At 36.5% G+C, this 19,860-nt stretch overlaps 1 protein-coding gene across 11 annotated transcripts in view; it reads left to right on the top strand.

The window, feature by feature from the left end:
• KCNQ5 (potassium voltage-gated channel subfamily Q member 5) overlaps positions 1–19,860 on the top strand; it is a 567,701-nt gene that overhangs the window by 463,309 nt on the left and 84,532 nt on the right. For 8 of the 11 annotated variants that reach the window (XM_015449191.3, XM_074037672.1, XM_065543827.1 and 5 more), the window contains 2 exons: positions 5,578–5,688; positions 11,738–11,833. In XM_015449191.3, coding sequence (XP_015304677.3) covers positions 5,578–5,688; positions 11,738–11,833 — 207 coding nt within the window. The remainder of the gene's footprint in view (positions 1–5,577; positions 5,689–11,737; positions 11,834–19,860) is intronic. The other 3 variants (XM_074037671.1, XM_065543828.1, XM_074037670.1) reach the window with 1 other exon arrangement.

The following is a 19,860-nucleotide window of genomic DNA, read 5'->3' as shown; positions in this document are numbered from 1 at the left end:
GGAAGACAAGAAGGAAAGAAAGAAGGAAGAGAAGACCACAAAACAACTAGAAAACAAATAACAAAATGGCAGGAGTAAGTCTTTACTTATCCATAATAACACTGAATATAAATGGATTAAACTCTCCAATCAAAAGACGCAGAATTGAATGGATTCAATGGATTAAAATTAAATTTTAAAAAGCAAGACCCAATGATCTGTTGACAACCAGAAACATACTTCGTCTATAAAGACACACAAAGACTGAAAATAAAAGGATAAAAAAAGATATCCCATGCAAATGGAAACCAAAAAAGAGCAGGAGTAGCTACACTTATATCAGACAGACTAGGTTTCAAGACAAAAGCTATCAAAAGAGGCAAGGAAAGTCATTATATAATGATAAAGGAATCAATTCAGCAAGAGGATATAACAACTATAAATATATATGCACCCAACACTGGAGCACCCAGATATACAAAGAAAATATTATTAGAGCTTGAGAGAGACATATCCCAAGACAATAATAGCGGGAAACATCAACACCCAACTTTCAGCATTGGACAGATCATCCAGACAGAAAATCAACAAAGAAACATCAAACTTAATCTGCCCGATAGACCAAATGGACGTAATAAATATTTATAGAACATTTCATCCAACAGCTGCAGAATACTCCACACACTTCTCCTAAGCACATGGATTATTCTCAAGTATAGATCAGGATAGGCCATATGTTAGGCCACAAAACAAGTCTTAAGACATTCAGAAAATTGAAATAATATCAAGTATCTTCTCTGATCACAATTGAATGAAACTAAAAATCAGTACCAAGAGAAAATTTGGAAACTATACAAACCCATGTAAATTAAACAATATGCTCCTGAGTGACCAATGGGTTAATGAAGAGATTAAGAAGCAAACTGAAAAATTTCTTGAAACAAATGATAGTGGAAACACAACCTATCAAGACCAATGGGATACAGCAAAAGAAGTACTAAAAGGGAAGTTTATAACTATAAGTGCTTACACCAAAAAAGAAGAAAACCTTCAGATAAACAACCTATTATGCAACCTACAAAAGCAAATCAAACCCAAAGTTAATAGGAGAAAGGAAATAAAGATCAGAGCAGAAATAAATGAAATTGAAACAAAGAAAATATGAAAGATAAACAAGGCCAGGCACGGTGGCTCACACCTGTAATCCCAGCATTTTGGGAGGCCGAGACGGGCAGATCACGAGGTCAGAAGATTGAGACCATCCTGGCTAACATGGTGAAACCTTGTCTCTGCTAAAAAAAAAAATACAAAAAAATAGCTGGGTGTGGTGGCGGGCACCTGTAGTCTCAGCTACTCAGGAAGCTGAAGCAGGAGAATGGCGTGAACCTGGGAGGCGGAGCTTGCAGTGAGCTGAGATTGTGCTATTGCACTCCAGCCTGGACGACAGAGTGAGACTCCGTTTAAAAAGAAAAAAAAAAAGATAAACAAAACAAAAAGTTGTTTTTTGAAAAGATAAACAAAAATGGCAAACTTAGCCAGACTAAGAAAAAAAAGAGAAGACCCAAATAAATAAAATCAGAGATGAAAAAGGAGACATTAAAACTGATACTACAGAAATTCAAAGGATCATTAGAGGCTACTGTGACAAACTATATACCAATAAATGAGAAAACTTAGAAGAAATTGATAAATTCCTATATACATACAACCTACCAACATTGAACCATGAAGAAATCCAAAACCTGAACAGACCAATAACAAGTAATGAGATTGAAGCCATAATAAAAATTCTCCCAGCAAAGAAAAACCTGGGACCTGATGGCTTTACTGTTGAATTCTACCAAACAACGAAAGAAGAACTAATACCAATCCTGCTCAAACTATTCCAAAAAGCAGAGGAGGAACCAATACTTCTAAACTTATTCTACGAGGCCAGTGTTACCCTAATACCAAAACCAGACAAAAATGCATTTAAAAAAGAAAACTACAGGTCACCATCCCTCATGAACATTGATGCAAAAATCCTCGACAAAATACTAGCAAACCAAAATCAACAACACATTAAAAAGATCATCCATCATGACCAAGTGAGATTTATCCAAGGGATGCAAGGATGTTTCCTCCTATATTTAGAACAAAACAAAGATGCTCATTTTCACCACTGCTGTTCAACATAGTACTGAAAGTCCTAGCTAGAGCAATTAGAGAAGAGAGAAATAAAGAGCATCCAAATTGGGAAGGAAGAAGTCAAGTTATCCTTGTTTGCAGATGATATGATCTTATATTTGGAAAAACCTAAAGTTCCCATCAAAAAACTATTAGAACTGATAAACAAATTCAGTCAAGTTGCAGAATACAAAATCAAATACAAAAATCAGTAGCATTTCTATATGCCAACTGCAAATAATCTGAAAAAGAAATTGAGAAAATAATCCCATTTACAATAGCTACATATAAAATTAAATACCTAGGAATTAACCAAAGACGTGAAAGATCTCTACAATGAAAACTATGAAACACTGATGAAAGATATTAAAGAGCATACAAAAACATGGAAAGATATTTCATGTTCATTGATTAGAATAATCATTATTGTTAAAATGTCCATATTTCTCAAAGCAATCTACAAATTCAGAGCAATTCCTATCAAAAATACCAATGACATTCAACACATAAATAGAAAAAACAGTTCTAAAGTGTATATGGAATCAGAAAATACCCAGAATAGCCAAAGCTATCCTAAGCAAAAAGAGAAAAACTGGAGAAACTACATTACCTGACTTCAAATTATACTACAGAGATATAGTAACCGAAACAAAACGGTACTGGCATAAAAACACATATAGACCAATGGAACAGAAGAGAGAAACCAGAAATAAATCCATACATCCACAGTGAACTCATTTTTTACAAAAGTACCAAGAACATGCAATGAGGAAAGGACAGTGTCTCCAATAAAAGGTGCTGGAAAAACTGGATATCCATATGCAGAAGAATGTAATTAGACCCCTATCCCTTGCCATATGGAAAAAAATCAAATCAAAATGGGATTAAAGACTTAAATCTAAGACCTCAAACTATGAAACTACTAAAAGAAAACATGAGGGAAATTCTTCAGGGCAAGGATTTCTTGAGTAATATCCCACAAGCACAGGCAACCAAGGCAAAAATGAACAAATGGGATCACATCACATGAAAAAGCTTCTGCACAGCAAAGGAAACAATCAAAAAAATGAAGAGACAACCTACAGAATGGGGTGAAATATTTGCAAAGTATCCATCTGACAAAGGATTAATAACCAGAATATATAAGGAGCTCTAACGACTGTATAGGAAAAAATAAAATAATACAATTTTAAAATGAGCAAAAAAAATCTAAATAGATATTTCTCAAAAGACGACATTACAAACTACAAACAGGTATATCAAAAGGTGCTCAATATAATTACTCATCAGAGATATGCAAATCAAACTGCAATGATATATCATCTAACTCCAGTAAAAATGGCTTTTATCCAAAAGACAGGCAATATCAAATGCTGGCAAGGATGTGGAGAAAAAGGAACCATTGTACACTGTTGGCGGGAATGTAAATTAGTATAAATTAGCCACTATGGAGAAGAGCTTGGAGGTTTCTCATAAAGCTAAAAATAGAGCTACCATATGATCCAGCAATCCCACTGCTAGGTACATAGCCAAAAGAAAGGAAATCAGTATATCAAGGAGACATCTGCACTCTCATGTTTATTGCAGCACTATTCACAATGGCCAAGATTTGGAAGTAACCCAAGCATCCATCGACAGACAGATAAAGAAAATGTGGCATATATACACAATGGAGTACTATTCAGCCATTAAAAAGAACGAGAACCTGTCATTTGTAGCAAGTGTATGCAAGTGGAGCTCATTTTGTTAAGTGAAATAAGCCAGGCACAGAAAGACAAACTTCACACGGTCTCATTTATTTGTGGAAGCTAAAAATTAACAGTTGAACTCACAGAGATAGAGAGTAGAATGATGGTTACCAGAGTATGAGAAGGGTAGTGGAGAGAGTGAGCAGGGAGGGAAGCGGAGATGGCTAATGGATACAAAAAAAAAAAAAAAACTGAAAGAGGGAATAACATCTAGTATTTGAAAGTACAACAGTGTGACTATAGTCAATAATAATTTAGTTTTACATTTTAAAATAATTAAGAGTATAACCGGATTATTTGTAACACAAAGGATAAAGGCTTGAGGTGATGGATACCTCATTCACCCTGATATCATTATTACATATAGCATGCCTGTATCAAAATATCCCATATAACTCGTAAATACATATACCTACTATGTGCCCACAAAAATTAAAAATTATTAATGAATTATTTGTTTGATTTTAAAAAAACAGGGATGCCCACTTTTGCCACGTCTATGCGATATAGTAGTGGAAGTCCTTCCCAGAGCAGTTAGACAAGAGAAAGAAAGAAAAGACATCCAAATAAGAAAGGAAGAAAGGAAATTGTTGCTGTTTGCTGACAACATAATCTTATATATAGAAAACCCTAAAGATTCCAGAAAAAAAGCTGCTAGAACTAATAAATTCTGTACGGTTGCAGGATACAAAATCAACACCACAAAAATCACTAGCATTTCTATACACTAACAACAAACTTTCCAAAAAAGAAATCAAGAGAACAATCCCACTTACAGTAGCTACAAAGATTAAAATACTTAGGAATAGATTTAACCAAAGAGCTGAAAGACCTGTACACTGTTGTCTATAAAATATTAATAAAATAAATTAAAGAAGTCACTAATCCTTTTTAAATCCACCATGCCCCAGTCCAGCTGAACAACTTGTACTTTTCAGAATCTACTCTATGTGTTCTCACTGCTCTGCAGCTAGCCACCTCTTTCACCCTCCCTAGATCACCTTCTTTACCATTTCTGCTTCTCAAAATGTTACCCCTCTTTCAAAGCCCAGGTGTGATGACATCTCCCTAGTAAAGTTCCCTCAACACCTCAAGCTTATAATAACTAATCTCTTCCTTGAATTCCCATAGCAGGTTATTTGTACCTCCATTATAATACCTCTCTCATTCTATGTGTATTTTAATTATTCATGTGTGGCATGTTTCTCTTATTAGGCCATAAATATCTTAGGACAAGAACTATGCCCTCATTTTTGTTCCACTACAAATCTTAACACATACCTTGCACACACCAGACCTTCAGGAAATGCCTGCCAAGGTAATGAAGGGACTGCCTAAATTAACATAAATTATTATTCTATGTACTGATCCGGTACTAAATCCATGGTGCTATCATTTCTGAATCACTGATGGTTATCCACTTACTTAAATAACCTTTCTTTGAATACACTTAGAAAAGACAGAAAACTGTGTTATAAGGGAGGAACAAGTATGTAGGTTATTCTTTTCCTTAAACAAAGAGAAGTTCTGTCATGCGTCATGGAAAATTAAAGCACAGTAATAAAAAGCACCAACAAGATTTGTTGAATAATGATTTAGTGGAAACGTTGCTTGCCTCCTGTTCATAGGTCCTAACTTTCCTCTCAAGTACTTAAGCTGCACGTTCTATTTATTTTGTTTCTAGATTACATTGACAACTATTGGCTATGGAGACAAAACTCCCCTAACTTGGCTGGGAAGATTGCTTTCTGCAGGCTTTGCACTCCTTGGCATTTCTTTCTTTGCACTTCCTGCCGTGAGTATCTTTGCACCAATAAAGCAGTTTAAATTAGGTCTTAGAGACTTATTAGAGTGAGCTCTCACAAATTGGTATGCTTGGGAACACATCTATATCATTTACAAATATAATTTTTCTGATATAATGTTGACTTTTCTAAATTATCTGGACAATTTATAAAATATAGTCCTTCCTTGGAGACACTTAACCTGAGACTTTATTTAATATAGGCTCATACTTTGTGACCAAATAATAACTCTGATGGTTCACTTTTTAGGCAACATGCTACTAAGACATTTAAAATATTTGCAAAGATTTAAAGCTATCTTCTTTTAAAACTGATCCTTCCAATTTGGTTTATAGTGTGTGCTACTTATGGATGTGCACAGTGGAGTATTTTTCTCTTCAGATCCATTTGAGTGAAACGCATACGACCTTAAAGGGTGTTAAACATGTCAGATGATTTATTCACTGTGTCATCATCATTGATTTTTTAAATGAGCAGTTTCTGTATCTTATCAGAATAAAGGGCACATTTATCTGCCCCCGAGCTTCTGATTATTTTCTCCTTAGTGAATGAAGCCTGCCTTTCTGATCATTTTATTCTCTTGTGTCTTTAAAGGCAGCTGTTCAAAATATTACAGTTTGTCCCCATTTCCAAGTTCTTGCTTTCGTTCACTCCACCTGGGGTCGGGAAGGGGGAGCCAACAAAAAGGAGGGTTAAGGCAGTGGCAGCAAGAGTGCTTAAGGAAAATAGCTCCAGTCTTGCTCCAGACACAGCTCAAGCTGTGCCAACCAGAGACCCCAGAGCACCTCTCCAAAACTCTTTTAGCTCATAGAGCTTCTCTTCTGCCTATTGATGAGGGCAGAGGACACCCTTGTCCCACCAGTGCCCAACTCGAGATTCACCAGATGGTTCTGCCCCAGAACACTCAAAAGCACAGAAAAGAGACTGAAAAGGCCATGCATATGCTTGGGTACTAGAACTCAGTTTGAATACATCTTTGTCATGTACTAACTATGTGACTGCTTTAGTTTACTAGGGCTGCCTTAACAAGTACCACAGACTAGGTAGCTTAAACGATAGAAATGTATTGTCTCACAGTTCCCAAGGCTGAACATCCAAAATCAAAGCATTGAGAAGCCACGAGAGCCATGAGAGAAAGATCTGTTCCAGGCCTCTTTTCTTGGCTTATAGATGGCTCTTCTTCCTGTGTCTTCATGTCATCTGTGTCCAAATTTCTACTTCCTAGAACACCACCAGTCATATTGGATTAGGGTCCATCCTAATGACCTCGTTTTAACTTGATTACTTCTGTAAGGACCTATTTTCAAACAAGGTCACATTCTGAGGTCATGGGGATTAGGACTTCAACATACGAATTTTGGAAGGACACAATTCAGCCTGAACAGTGACCCTGAATAAGTTTATTTTTTAATAGAATAGAGGAAGAATTATTGAGCCCAGAGAAATTTTGTGCAGATCGATGTAATAATGTAAGTCAAGTTCTTGTCATGAAGAGAACTCTCAATAAATGTTACTTCCCTTTGCCTGTATGAATCTAGAAATACATGTTTCCTGGAACAAAATGATGAAATCAAGGAGAATCAAAAAAAAACTCTTACATATCCAAGGCAACTTCATCTGGCAATCTCAACAATTCAGAACAGAGAAGAGATTCACTCAATAATCAGATTCCCTACAGGAAAATACCTTTAAAAACAATACAACAGTCTTGGGTTTTTTCCCATTATAACGGCACAAAATAATTGCAGCTTTTGTGTTTATATTTATCCTGAGGCCACATGTATAGCAACCTCTATGATTCAGTGAAAAACTATGAACAAGGAGGTAGGCAACCTCTGGGCTGTTGAAATAGACAGCAGTCTATGTTCTGTCTTCCTTCATAGGAGAGCCACTTGAGATCTAATTCATAACCTAGTCTTCATTCAGAGAAAATTCTGATAAACTCACCTTATGTTTTCATAATTCTTTGAAGATTATAAACAACAAATATAGAGGAAGCTGATAGAACAGACACTGCAACAGAAAGAAATGGTGAAAGACTAACAGCAAAGGAGGGAAAAGGAAATCTGTGAATAGCAAGCAGACATCAATGTTCAAAATGTGTATCCTGTCCTTAAGGTGGTCAGTAAAAATAAAATAAAATAAAAAGGTAAAACAAAATGTGTAAAGATCTAGGACCAATTAGTGTTGCAGTCAACACACCGCTGGAAGTGGGCTGCACTCAGCACAGCAAAAAGGCAGTTCCCATAATGAAACTCTGAACTATCACAGGGAGGTTAAATATGTCGCTAGGTTAAGTTAAAGGACAGAGACTAAGTAGTCATTCTTGGAAATGTTTCCAATAAAGTAAGTATGAAATTTTTATATGCAAATTAAATTAATACATGTTGGAAATCTGAAAATTTTGCTTTCACTGAAAAGAACATTTCTTAACAATGCCAAGAAAAGTAACCTCTACTATGGATCTTTTACTGAAACCTCACAATATTTTCTGAGTCCTTATTTATTAAATGAAAGACTAAATGGTCCATATATACCTTTAGAAAAAAACAAAGTGGCCAGAGATTTGATTATATCCTGTGTACCTGCCAACCAATAGTGTTGTCTGACTGAAATTTAGGAAGATACATTGACATTTTGCTGAGAAAGCTAGAGGCTGCCCCTATGTAGGGTTCCTCCCACCCAGGACGCCTGAGAACCAAGAAAGAAATGAGCCTTTCTCCATCTTACCCTCAATGCAGAAGGGCTGTCCGGCACATCACAGAGTCATACAAGCCACCCTTCCAAATCTCCACTGTAGGGTCACTTCTCTCGGTGCCCACTCCATCTCTGGGCTAATGAGCTCACAGAAGAAGCCCCAGCTCCCTTGTGTTACCCTGATAGGCAGGTCTTTCTCCTCTTTAGGGTTCTTCCTTGTTTTCTGCTAGATATTCCTGCTAAGAGTATTTTCATTGATGAAGAAATTGAGTTTTATAGAGACTGAATTCCTTGAGACATCCAGCTAGTAAATTCAGTGCAAGAACTCTGTTTGACTCAAGATATTAACCATTCAATTAAAAATATTGGCCACTGTAATCATTAACAATATTAATTAAATGTAATTATTGCATTTAATAAAATGTTAACAACAGTTTAAAAAAATAGGATATCTTGCCAGGCACAGTGGCTCCCAGTACTTCGGGAGGCCGAGGTGGGTGGATCACAAGGTCAGGAGATCGAGACCATCCTGGCTAACACGGTTAAACTCCGTCTCTATTAAAAAATACAAAAAATTAGCCGGGCGTGGTGGCGAGTGCCTGTAGTCACAGCTACTTGGGAGGCTGAGGCAGGAGAATGGTGTAAACCCGGGAGGCGGAGCTTGCAGTGAACAGAGATCACGCCACTGCACTCCAGCCTGGGCGACAGAGCGAGACTCCGTCTCAAAAACAAAACAAAACAAAAGCACATTGGGTATCTTTCAGCATAGCCTATTTGCTGATTGTGGGTTACAAATTAGGTTCATTTAATCTGGAAGATAATGAAGGTTGAATATTTTAAATGTTTACCAAAACATATTTCCTCTCTAGTTGTTGTTTATGTAGCAGTTCTCAGCAAAGTGTTAAATCTTAAAACCTAAAAATTGAGTCTTGTTGCCTTAGAAAATGAATTAAAATTCAATTTCTAAGAATTTACATCTATTGGTGTCAATATTTGAAGGGATGACACATGTTCAAAGCTTAAGCCATGTTTTATGTGTGTATATACATATACAATAGACTTTATTTTCACAGACTTCTATTTAGGTGCACCACGCTGTGTACTAAGAGAGATGTGGAAAAAAATTGGAAAGGAGCCATGATGAGACAATAAGCAGACCTGGTTTAATAAATGCTATAATGTACAATCTGGCACAAGAGATATGTAGCAAACATTTGCCATTCACCAATATATATTTCCGAGCAATGCCAATGTGATTTTCAGTGCATTTTTAATTGTTTGGCAGATGATAAATTTGTGCTATGTAGTGCCTGTCTTTATTTTCCAAAGGGGATTAAACTCCAAACCTCATATCCACATCATAAGTGCTCAAAATGGTAGCTAGTGCTGTTAATTCAGCATCTGCAAAATCTGAATTATGCTCCATACAAGCGAATTATACACATATATGCACATAAATGCATGTATATATAATACATGTTATAAATAGATGCTAGAAAGTTTGGTATTTCATATTCCTAACATGTCTACACTTTATGAAAAGTAGTATTAAAGGGAAAGTAAAGGAATCTTTCCTAAATGATCTTAAACAGCAGAAAAAAACTGGAAGTTACTAATGACTTAAGTTGTTCTGGATTTAGAAATGGAGGGGCATTTTTATAACCCCCAAAAGGAGGGAAACATTGTTTAAATCTATAAACCAGATCACAGAGACCAGGTTTCTATAAAGTTTAGTTTGTACAATCACAACCTGTAAGAGATAGAGATCTTAGTGTAAGACAGTCGCTGAAAAAGAGAGATGGAAAACAGAACCTATGATGTAATTTCTAATTTCATAGTACAGTCATTTGTACTAATTAATAATGGAGTAGATCATTGCTCATGAATAGCAAATAGTATTATTAGACCAATGCGTATTTTAAACATGATTGCATTACTTATTGTCTGTTTATTGTCACAGATGTACTCAGAATTGTGGAATCTCAAGATAAGAAGGAAGGTTAAAGGCTATCTAGAGCCCAAATATATCTCAGCCAAGTTGTTATTCAGCTGAGACTTAACACCTTCTAGAGATGAAAAACCCACCACCTCTCTAGGCAGCCTATAGCATCTTTGAACCATCTTTGAACTACTCTAAAAATAAAAAGAAAAGAAAAACAACCATTCCTTACCTGTGGCAAATACTGACTTAGTGCTTATAAAATGTCCATCTCTAACCTAAGGGTTAGACTGCTTGAAGTTTAATAAAAAGCTAATAATTTATAGCTAGCAAGTAAAATCCACAAACTTGAAGGCAGCAGAGTTCCCAGTCCCATGCCAATAAACTCAAGAGTTAAAGACAAAGCCCAGAGACTGAATTTAGCAAGCTCCAAAAGCCAACCCAAGGCTGAGACAAAGCATCTTGTTTTCACAAATGTTAGTAGACCAGAGCAAACTGGAAAGAGTGGGGGACATCAAAGAACCAGAATTTTGGCAGATGAAGATGATAAGCAGAAGGAAAGCAAAGTGGCCAAAAACTAATGTAAACCTAGAAAGGAATACTAATCTTACTAATCCCAAAAACGGAATAGGTGAACCAAAATAAAAAAGGCAAGGAATGGTAAAAGTGTGAATTAAAATGGGAATGTGCTTTGCAGTGATCTACGTTCTAGTCTTTACTGTACAAATGGGCAAAATAGAAGACCTTCTACTGTATATCTTCAAAACTGAGTATCCCCACCCTCCATTTTACTTTTCTTTTAGTAAGTTTAGAGTTACACCATTGTAAAGAACTACAGCTGGGATAGATTTTATACAGTCCTCTCTCCTCCATTTCATGGATAGAGAATCTAACTTTCAGAGTCTCATCAAAGTGCTAGAAGTATTCCCATGTTCACAGCAGTGAGACTTGAACTCCCCCAGATTTAAAATCCAGCTCTGTCCCAAGCTGAAATTCGTGTTCTCTACATTCCATCACTGGATGAGACCATTCGCTCTAACTTAGGCAAAAAGAAATGTCACAGAGAAGGCCACACACACACACACACACACACACACACACACACAAAAATATTGTGATTTTATTTATAATCATGGTGCCTATGCTATACCACAAAAGATAATAAATGACAATGCCTAATTGATTTACTAAAGAACAGAAGTTGTATCTCCTGGCAATATTGCCCAACAATTTGCTGTTGGCTGATGGTATTATAATGGAGAGAAATACTGCTTATTTTATGTTTATGGACAGGCTACATACCATTTGTCTTCTCTCAGACTCATTTTAGTGACTTTTTAATATTTGTATTATTTAACAGTGCTTTTGAAATTTTTGAGTGCCATTTTTGTATTTTGTTCCAGGGCATTCTTGGCTCAGGTTTTGCATTAAAAGTACAAGAACAACACCGCCAGAAACACTTTGAGAAAAGAAGGAACCCAGCTGCCAACCTCATTCAGGTAAATGTCAATGTAATAGGTAGATGGCAACATCTATGTCCATAGTGCTTGATGGGTCATTTTCCGATCTCTGTGCTTCATTGCTTGATAGAACTACTACTTTGTTCCTTTTAAAAAAAAAATGAAGTCAGAACTTAATGTACAGTCTTGGATTTGGACAGGTGTTTCTCCTCTCCCAAACTGAAACACATGTATTTTTAGCAAACGATCCATGTATTGTTTAGACTAAGTAACCATGTCAGCAAGGCCATGCAAAGGTTAGCAGTTGTGTTGCTCCTGGAATTATCTAATATGTCTTATGAATTACTTGATGAAACATAATTGATCATTAAGTGATGGAGCAGAACAGGGCATTACAATTACTTTCTCCAGCCAGATGTATGTTGCTGTTTTAAAGAACAACATATTTGTTTAGAATGTCAAGGTTTAATACCTTTGAAATTGCTTTTAGTGCCATCTAGGGCAGTTAGTGGAAACAGTTATCCTATTTTGAGAGCTGATGGAACTATGGAATACATCGGTGTTTGAGAATATTAAACAATAAGTATATAATTTGAAGCTAGCTCCTAATACATAGGCTGTTATTCAGCATTTCATTTTCTTTTCAGTAACTCAGGATTAGCTTCAGCACTAAAAGGAATGCTTCTCCTTTCACCATCCATATATTTTCCATCCTAGATGCAGGTTAAGAATTACAGAATATATTTTTTGTTAGATTCATAATGTAGAGTTGACATTTAGTCATGGACAAAATAATTCTACCATCTAAAGTTTCTCCCTTCCTGCTAGGGAACTGGAAGCTACAGAATTTCTAAACTGGAGGGGCTTGAAGTGGTGCTCCAAGGCCCTAGGAAACTTGCCTTAACGCTGCAGTAACAGGCACACTGTTTTTTGTTTTGTTTTGTTTTGTTTTTTTGTTTGTTTTGCTTTGTTTTTTGAGAAGAGTCTCGCTCTGTCGCCCAGGCTGGAGTGCAGTGGCGCGATCTCAGCTCACTGCAAGCTCCTGGATTCACGCCATTCTCCTGCCTCAGCCTCCCAAGTAGCTGGAACTACAGGCGCCCGCCACCATGCTTGGCTAATTTTTTTGTATTTTTAGTAGAGACAGAGTTTCACCGTGTTAGTCAGGATGGCCTCGATCTCTTAACCTCGTGATCTGCCTGCCTCGGCCTCCCAAAGTGCTGGGATTACAGACGTGAGCCACCGCACCCAGCCACAAGCACACTGTTTTAATTTAGATTGTACCTTTGGGTGGGTGGGTTAGTGGGAGATAGGCCTCCCAAAGTGCTGGGATTACAGACGTGAGCCACCGCACCCAGCCACAAGCACACTGTTTTAATTTAGATTGTACCTTTGGGTGGGTGGGCTAGTGGGAGATAACCACTGCACCCCATACCTTTAGTGTTTATCTGTGGCTGTGATACATGCAGGGCCTCCCACAGAAATGGAGCTGGGGAAAGGAGGGGGCAGTATGGCTCAGTTATATCATGAAGGAGATCTGTTCATATCTCATCATTAAATGAGGATATTAATTTTTAAATCAAGCTATTCTGCAACTGTTGACAAGAAAGTAGACCATCGGGCATGACTTCCAATGCAAATCACTGAGAATCTCTATTTTTTTACATTATTTTTTACAATTTTTTTTACATATTCTTTACAGGTTTTAAAAGGGCACTAAAGAGAAAGTGAACTCTATTTTCTTAAACAAAAAGACCCATATGAAGTTGGAGTTTAAGATCTGATGCCAAACAATAATCAGCAGAATGAAAAGAGGAGTCACACACTTTAGGACACACGCAAGATACCCCAAGGTCCAGAATTCATAGCCTTTCATCCCTTAGCACTCCTTAACTGGTTACACATGTTCCGATACTTCTAATAAGTTTTTCTCTTTACTGTTCTTATCCTTTAATTTCCCTTCACTCTAGAACAATGTTTTCCAACCTGTGAGTGCAGAAGTTATTGCATAGGTTCCTTCCATCCATCTGAGCACCAAGCTCTGTCTACATATGGAACCAATAATACATTCGACACAATAAAACCTCTTGGACTATCAGCTGTTTTGTTTTTCTTTGAGGAATTTCTCATGCACATATCAGTTGTGATGATACAAAGCTGTGCTGCTCGATACAGTCACCACTAGCTACATGTAGCTTTTTACATTTAAATTAATTAAAATTAAAAACCAAGTTTGCCAATGGTACTAGCCACTTCTCAAGTGTTCAATAGCTACAAGTGGCTATCGACTACCATACTGTACAAGAGAAATATAGAGAATAACTGTAGGAAATCTCCTGATCTAACTTATCATTATTGACTACTAGACTGTGCAAGAACAATTTCCAATTGAACTTGAAAATAAATTGCTATTTCTACAGCAAATCATTGGAGCAGAGGCATTTATATGTCTACAGTCAAAATGAGGCAAGGCCTCCCTCACAGGTAACCCTGTGGGGGAGAGGCTAATTGAACAGTTTTACTTAGAGGCCTAGAATTTTATTTTATGGAACTGGGTTATGTAATACATATTGTAATCAGTAATTGAACTTGTACAAGTGCAGGTAACAATGAAGTAAAATCATGAGTTTTTATTTTACTTAAAACTCCAACTTATATGTTGTTCTTAACAAAAATAATGCAAAATGGAAGGCTTGAAGCATTCAAGAGTACTTTTAAAATCTAATCATAGTTTCATTAATCAAAGTAGAATCTACTAATTTTAAAAGCAATTGCTCCTTCATTTAAATGCAATTAATTTATTTATTAGACATAGAAATAATAATATAATTATTAAATTTGTTCATTGTTCTTCCTTGTTATAGTCTTTAGACAGAATTCAAGGCTTTAAGCCTTGATTATATATTGTAGAAATTTATATTTCAGGATACAGTAGATTGAAAAGCAAACTTCATTTACCCATCCATTCACTTTCTTACCCAATAAACCTGACTTGGTTTACTGAACACATAAACCATCAAGCCCAAAAGCATCTCATTTATTTTAGGCCAGAGTCACTATCTTCTAAAAAGTACAACTGAGATGCCCAAATTACTTCATCATTTGGTTGGTGAGAGAACTAAATTAACCAACATTTCAGCGTTTTAGGAAAAAATTTAAAACCCCAGAAGCTTACAGCAAATTTAGCTGTGTCAATATCTTTCCATGATTCATTTAAATTTACTTTTCATTTCAAGCTGGAGCAGTCTGGAAAAAGAAATTAGCTCTCAGTAATGTTTTGAATACCTGCCCAAATGTCACAACTTTTATTAATAATGCTTAAGACTCATGAAGTGCTTTTTAGTTTGCAGGGTGCTTCTAATACATTATGTCACTTGATCCTCAAGACAAGCCTAGGAAGAGCTAGGACTCAAATCTCTGCTGTCTGAATCTGAATCCATTGCCCCTTTCAAAAAGCAGCATTTACATCCTCATAAATGTATGAGGATGTATGGGATGCCTTGGGATTTAACACTTAAAAATTCTTCAACAGTTTCATGTTAGAGGTTTACTTCTGGAGAGATTGGACTAGTTTTTTGTGGAACCAAGATGCTTTATTAGAAACAGAAACAGGGAATTAAGTAAAAGTTTGTGAAATAAAGGCTGGTAGGGATAGATTAGAAAATGTTGCTTTGATGCCAACTGATCCAAAAGAAAAATACATAATTTGCATTGAAACTTTGGCTTCCCCCAGTAAAATGACTTAGTCTCCACCCAATTACCCTAAAACGAAGCCACTAGTCATTAAGCTCAGGCCACTTATATAGAGATTTTACATCTTTTTAGTGCTCCAGTCATAAATAAAAACAGTGCAAGGTGTGGTGACTCATACCTATAATCCCAGCATTTTGAGAGGCCAAGGTGGGAGGATCACTTGAGTTCAAGATCAGCCTGGACAATATAGTGAGACCACATTTGTTTAATAAATAAATAAGAACAGAATCAGAAAAAAAAAAATCTTAGATGTGAAAAACATGAAGGCAGGAAAAAAAAAAAACAGAAGGTAAGATAAAGTTGTGAAATTTTCCCTGAAAGAATAAAAAATGATTGAAAATAAAGCAAAAACGATAAGAAACATGAAGGGCCCATCCAGGCGTTCCAATATCCCGCTAATAAAGATATCTCAGCTCAAGTGCATGGAAACTAAGAGGAGGATTTTATCAATGAAATACGACATTATGATTCTCCAGAACAGGAGGACGGGAGTGGCCACAGTAGAAGAACTCACCAAGTACCCAGCACTGTGAACCAAAAACTTCACACCAAGATTATCATAGTGAAATATCAGAAAACTTACAAAAAGGGGATCCTAAATGCTTTCTGAGCAGGACAGAGCCAAAGGATCAAAAATAAGGATGACATTGGATTTCTCATTAGTAACCCAAAAATTAGAAGACAATGAAACAATACTTTCAAAATTATCGAAATTATTTTCAACCTAGAACTCTATGTCTAGCCAAACCACCATCAAGTGTAAGAGCAGCACCAAGGCACTTTTAGGCATGCAAGATCTCAAAAATTAATGTACCATTTACCTTTACCCAAGAAACTTTGTAAATAGAATTTCTCTTCCAAAACAAGGGGATAAGCCAAGAGAGAAAGAGACATGGAATCAAGAAACAAGAGATTCCACACAGGAAAGAGCAAAGGGGATTTCTATGATGATAGGGAAGGGAAGTCCCAAGACAACAGCCATGCAGGCCTTGAGAACAGAATGAGAAGGAGGCTGAGAGCTCCAGGAGAAAGATCTTCAAGGAGGCGAAAGAATGGAATTCTCAGATTTCATGATGCATTTGACCAGAGGAATTTTATAGTTCTGTAGGAAAGCTCTGGACTGTATTCATAATAGGTACATCTACGCAAATCAAGAAATTAAAATAGGGCAATTATAACTCCCAAAAAAACAAAAACTTCTATAGGAAAGAAAGAGTAGCCATAGTACATCACACTGCTGAACTGGGAACAACAGTTACATTGTCATAATAATATTAAATAGTAACTTAGCTAAGAATTGTGATATTAAAATGTTGGTAAGATGAAAGGAGGGGAAGAGGGCATGTAAGTGGGCAATATCATTATCTTTCAGGATAGGAATTTAATTGATAATGTCTAAAATTGAAAAACCAAGAAATATAACTATAAGCATAATCCTTGAAAATAAGCATTCTTGGCTGGGTGCAAGTGGCTCATGCCTGTAATCTCTGTACTTTGAGAGGCTAAGGTGGGAGGATTACTTGAGGCCAGGAGTTGAAGACCAACCTGTGCAACATAGCGAGACCACACCTCTGCAAAAAACTAAAATAAGTCAAGTGCAATGGCACACACCTGTAGTCCTAGGTACTCAGGAGGCCAAAGCCAGAGGATTGGTTGAGCCTGGGAGTTTGAGGCTGCTGTGAGCTATGATTGTACCACTGCACTCCAGCCTGGGTGACAGAGTATGACTCTGTCTCAAAAATAACAATAATAATAAATAAGGATTCTTAAAAATAGAAGCAACAACTATAATAACTGAAGGAGTTGCCTCTGAGGAACAGAAAGTAGTGTCAAGAGAGATGTGGAAAAGGATTGCTGGTTAATAGCCTAAAACTTTCAGAACTTTTACATTTTAAACTCTGTACCTTGAATAAATAAGCTGCGTGTTCATTATTCCTTTGGATGGTCAGCTGAAACGTTCTAGACCATTTCCAGTAAGTATCAAACATGTCATAACGATAATACTTGCAAGACAAATAAAATACTCCCAAAAAACTGAATTATGCTGGCCTTGTACTTAATGAGCAAAGTTCAAATCTGTTTGGCTGCCTAGAGCACCAGCATCACCTGGTAAATGGTAAATTTGGCTCTCATTTTGCTTCTTGTTGATTTGTCCTTTGAATTGTATACACCATGTAAATTAACCATAGGAAATCCCTCTAAATGTTATTTTTCTCTTGCCAACTACTGTGTGATTTTGGCTTTAAATATAGGAACATGAGCCACTGGATCACAGGGATGTGGGTTCAAAGTTCAGCTACTAGAAGCAATTTGCTGAGAGAGAGCCAAGGAGAAAACAATGTTATTATAGTGTAAGGGGCATAGAGTTCCACTTTCCACCTTCATTTTGACTGTTAACTAATATCAGACATGTGACAGACGCCACCTGCACCTTCCGTACCTCTCATTTAAAAGGCATTTTTGGGAAATGAGTAATGAAAGGAACAAGAGCTTAGCTGTTGGGATCAATTTGATAGAAAAATAGCAAGACATCAGGTTTCATTGTAAAAAAAAAAAATCTTTAATTTTCTCAGAGCGGCCTCTTTTGCCCCCAGTTCTTTATAACATTCACAGGCAATGCCTCGGTCCCATTCTTTTGTTGTTCTGTTGTTTTGGATTTTTTCACTGGTATCCAATAATGTACAGACCTGCTGTATGCTTCTAGTTCTACAGGAGTCTTGCTTTCAATGTATCAGAACTCATATATATATATGTGATGTCTTCTATGGAAATTGTTTAATTAAAGCAGCCTTCTGTATCATCACAGCATTAGAGGATCTCTGGGCATCACTACTACAGAAGAAGCTGCAATGATAAATCCATGTGTTTTCCTTAATTATTCTGGATCACTCTATAAATTGTGTGTGTATAATATTTGCTAAAATTAACATTTCAAGATGATACAACAATAGTTGCTTTATATACGATGTCAGGACACTTAGCACAAATTTCCACAGATTTGTAGATTAAATCAGCATGAGCCATGTAAAAAATCTCATTTAAACCTTCCTTAAAAATATGAAAAAGTCCCTCAAGTTCTACTACTGCATTTTTCTATTTTTTTATATCACTTTCTGAAATTTCATTGAAGTACAATGTGCATGCGGAAAAAAGCACATATCCTAGGAGAACTGAGCACACCTGCATAACCAGCACTCAAATAAACAGAGCATGACTTCCTGTGTACCCCTTCACAATCACTATCCCATGAGGATAAACACTGTGCTACCTTCTAACAGCATAGAATAGTTTTACCTGGTTTTTGTACGTTATGGAAATGTACTCCTTGGTGTCTTCTTTTTCTCACTCAACATTATTCACATGAAGTTCATCCATATTGTTGAGCGTAGTTATATGTACTATTGCCATGTAATATTGTACTATGTAAATATATCACAAATATTCTGTTTATTCTACTGTTGCTGGGTATTTGGGCATTTCCAGCTTTAGTTTATTAGAAACCAACATATAGTGCATATCTTTTAATGAACATATATAAGCATATATGTTGAAAATATACCTAGGAGTGTGTAGTTGTATAATAGTATACATAAATGTTCAGCTTTCATAGAAACTTCCAGTTTTCCCAAGTAGTTGTGTCCATTTTTAACTTTTATTCAGCATACATTTATACATTAACTTTTATTCAATGATATTCTCAGGAAGAGGAATATTGTTAGATCACATTTTATTCATTGTAGATTTCACAATCATGACTGATGGTTATATAGTAGGGATATGGCCCATTTAAATGAATTGGTCCGCCAGGCATGGTGGTTCACGCCTGTAATCCCAGTACTTTGGGAGGCCGAGACGGCAGATCACTTGAGGTCAGGAGTTCAAGATCAGCCTGGCCAACATGGTGAAACCCTGTCTCTACTAAAAATACAAAAATTAGCTGGGTGTGGTGGTGCGTGCCTGTAGTCCCAGCTACTCAGGAGGCTAAGGCACGAGCATCGCTTGAATCCAGAAGGCAGAGATGGTAGAGAGCCAAGATTATGCCACTGCACTCCAGCCTGGGGGACACAGGGAGACCCTATCTCAAATAAATAAATAATAAATAAATACGTTTGTCACATAAAATAGAATGTTTTGATTAATCTACTGTAATAAAAAAGTTTTCTCTGAGGAGACTGGAGTAAATACCTGGCCATCAGAGATGTTTGCAGGCTCATTACAAAGAAAGAAATTTACCAAAATCTATGTGGGAAAGTAAGGTCAGGCAGTCTCTCAAATGAGCAGTTCAGATGGAAGCTTTTCCAAAAACAGTCTTCAAG

This window comes from Macaca fascicularis, chromosome 4, assembly GCF_037993035.2.
Source record: "Macaca fascicularis isolate 582-1 chromosome 4, T2T-MFA8v1.1".
Taxonomy (NCBI): Eukaryota; Metazoa; Chordata; class Mammalia; order Primates; family Cercopithecidae; genus Macaca; species Macaca fascicularis.
This window is presented reverse-complemented; position numbering and strand designations above follow the sequence as displayed.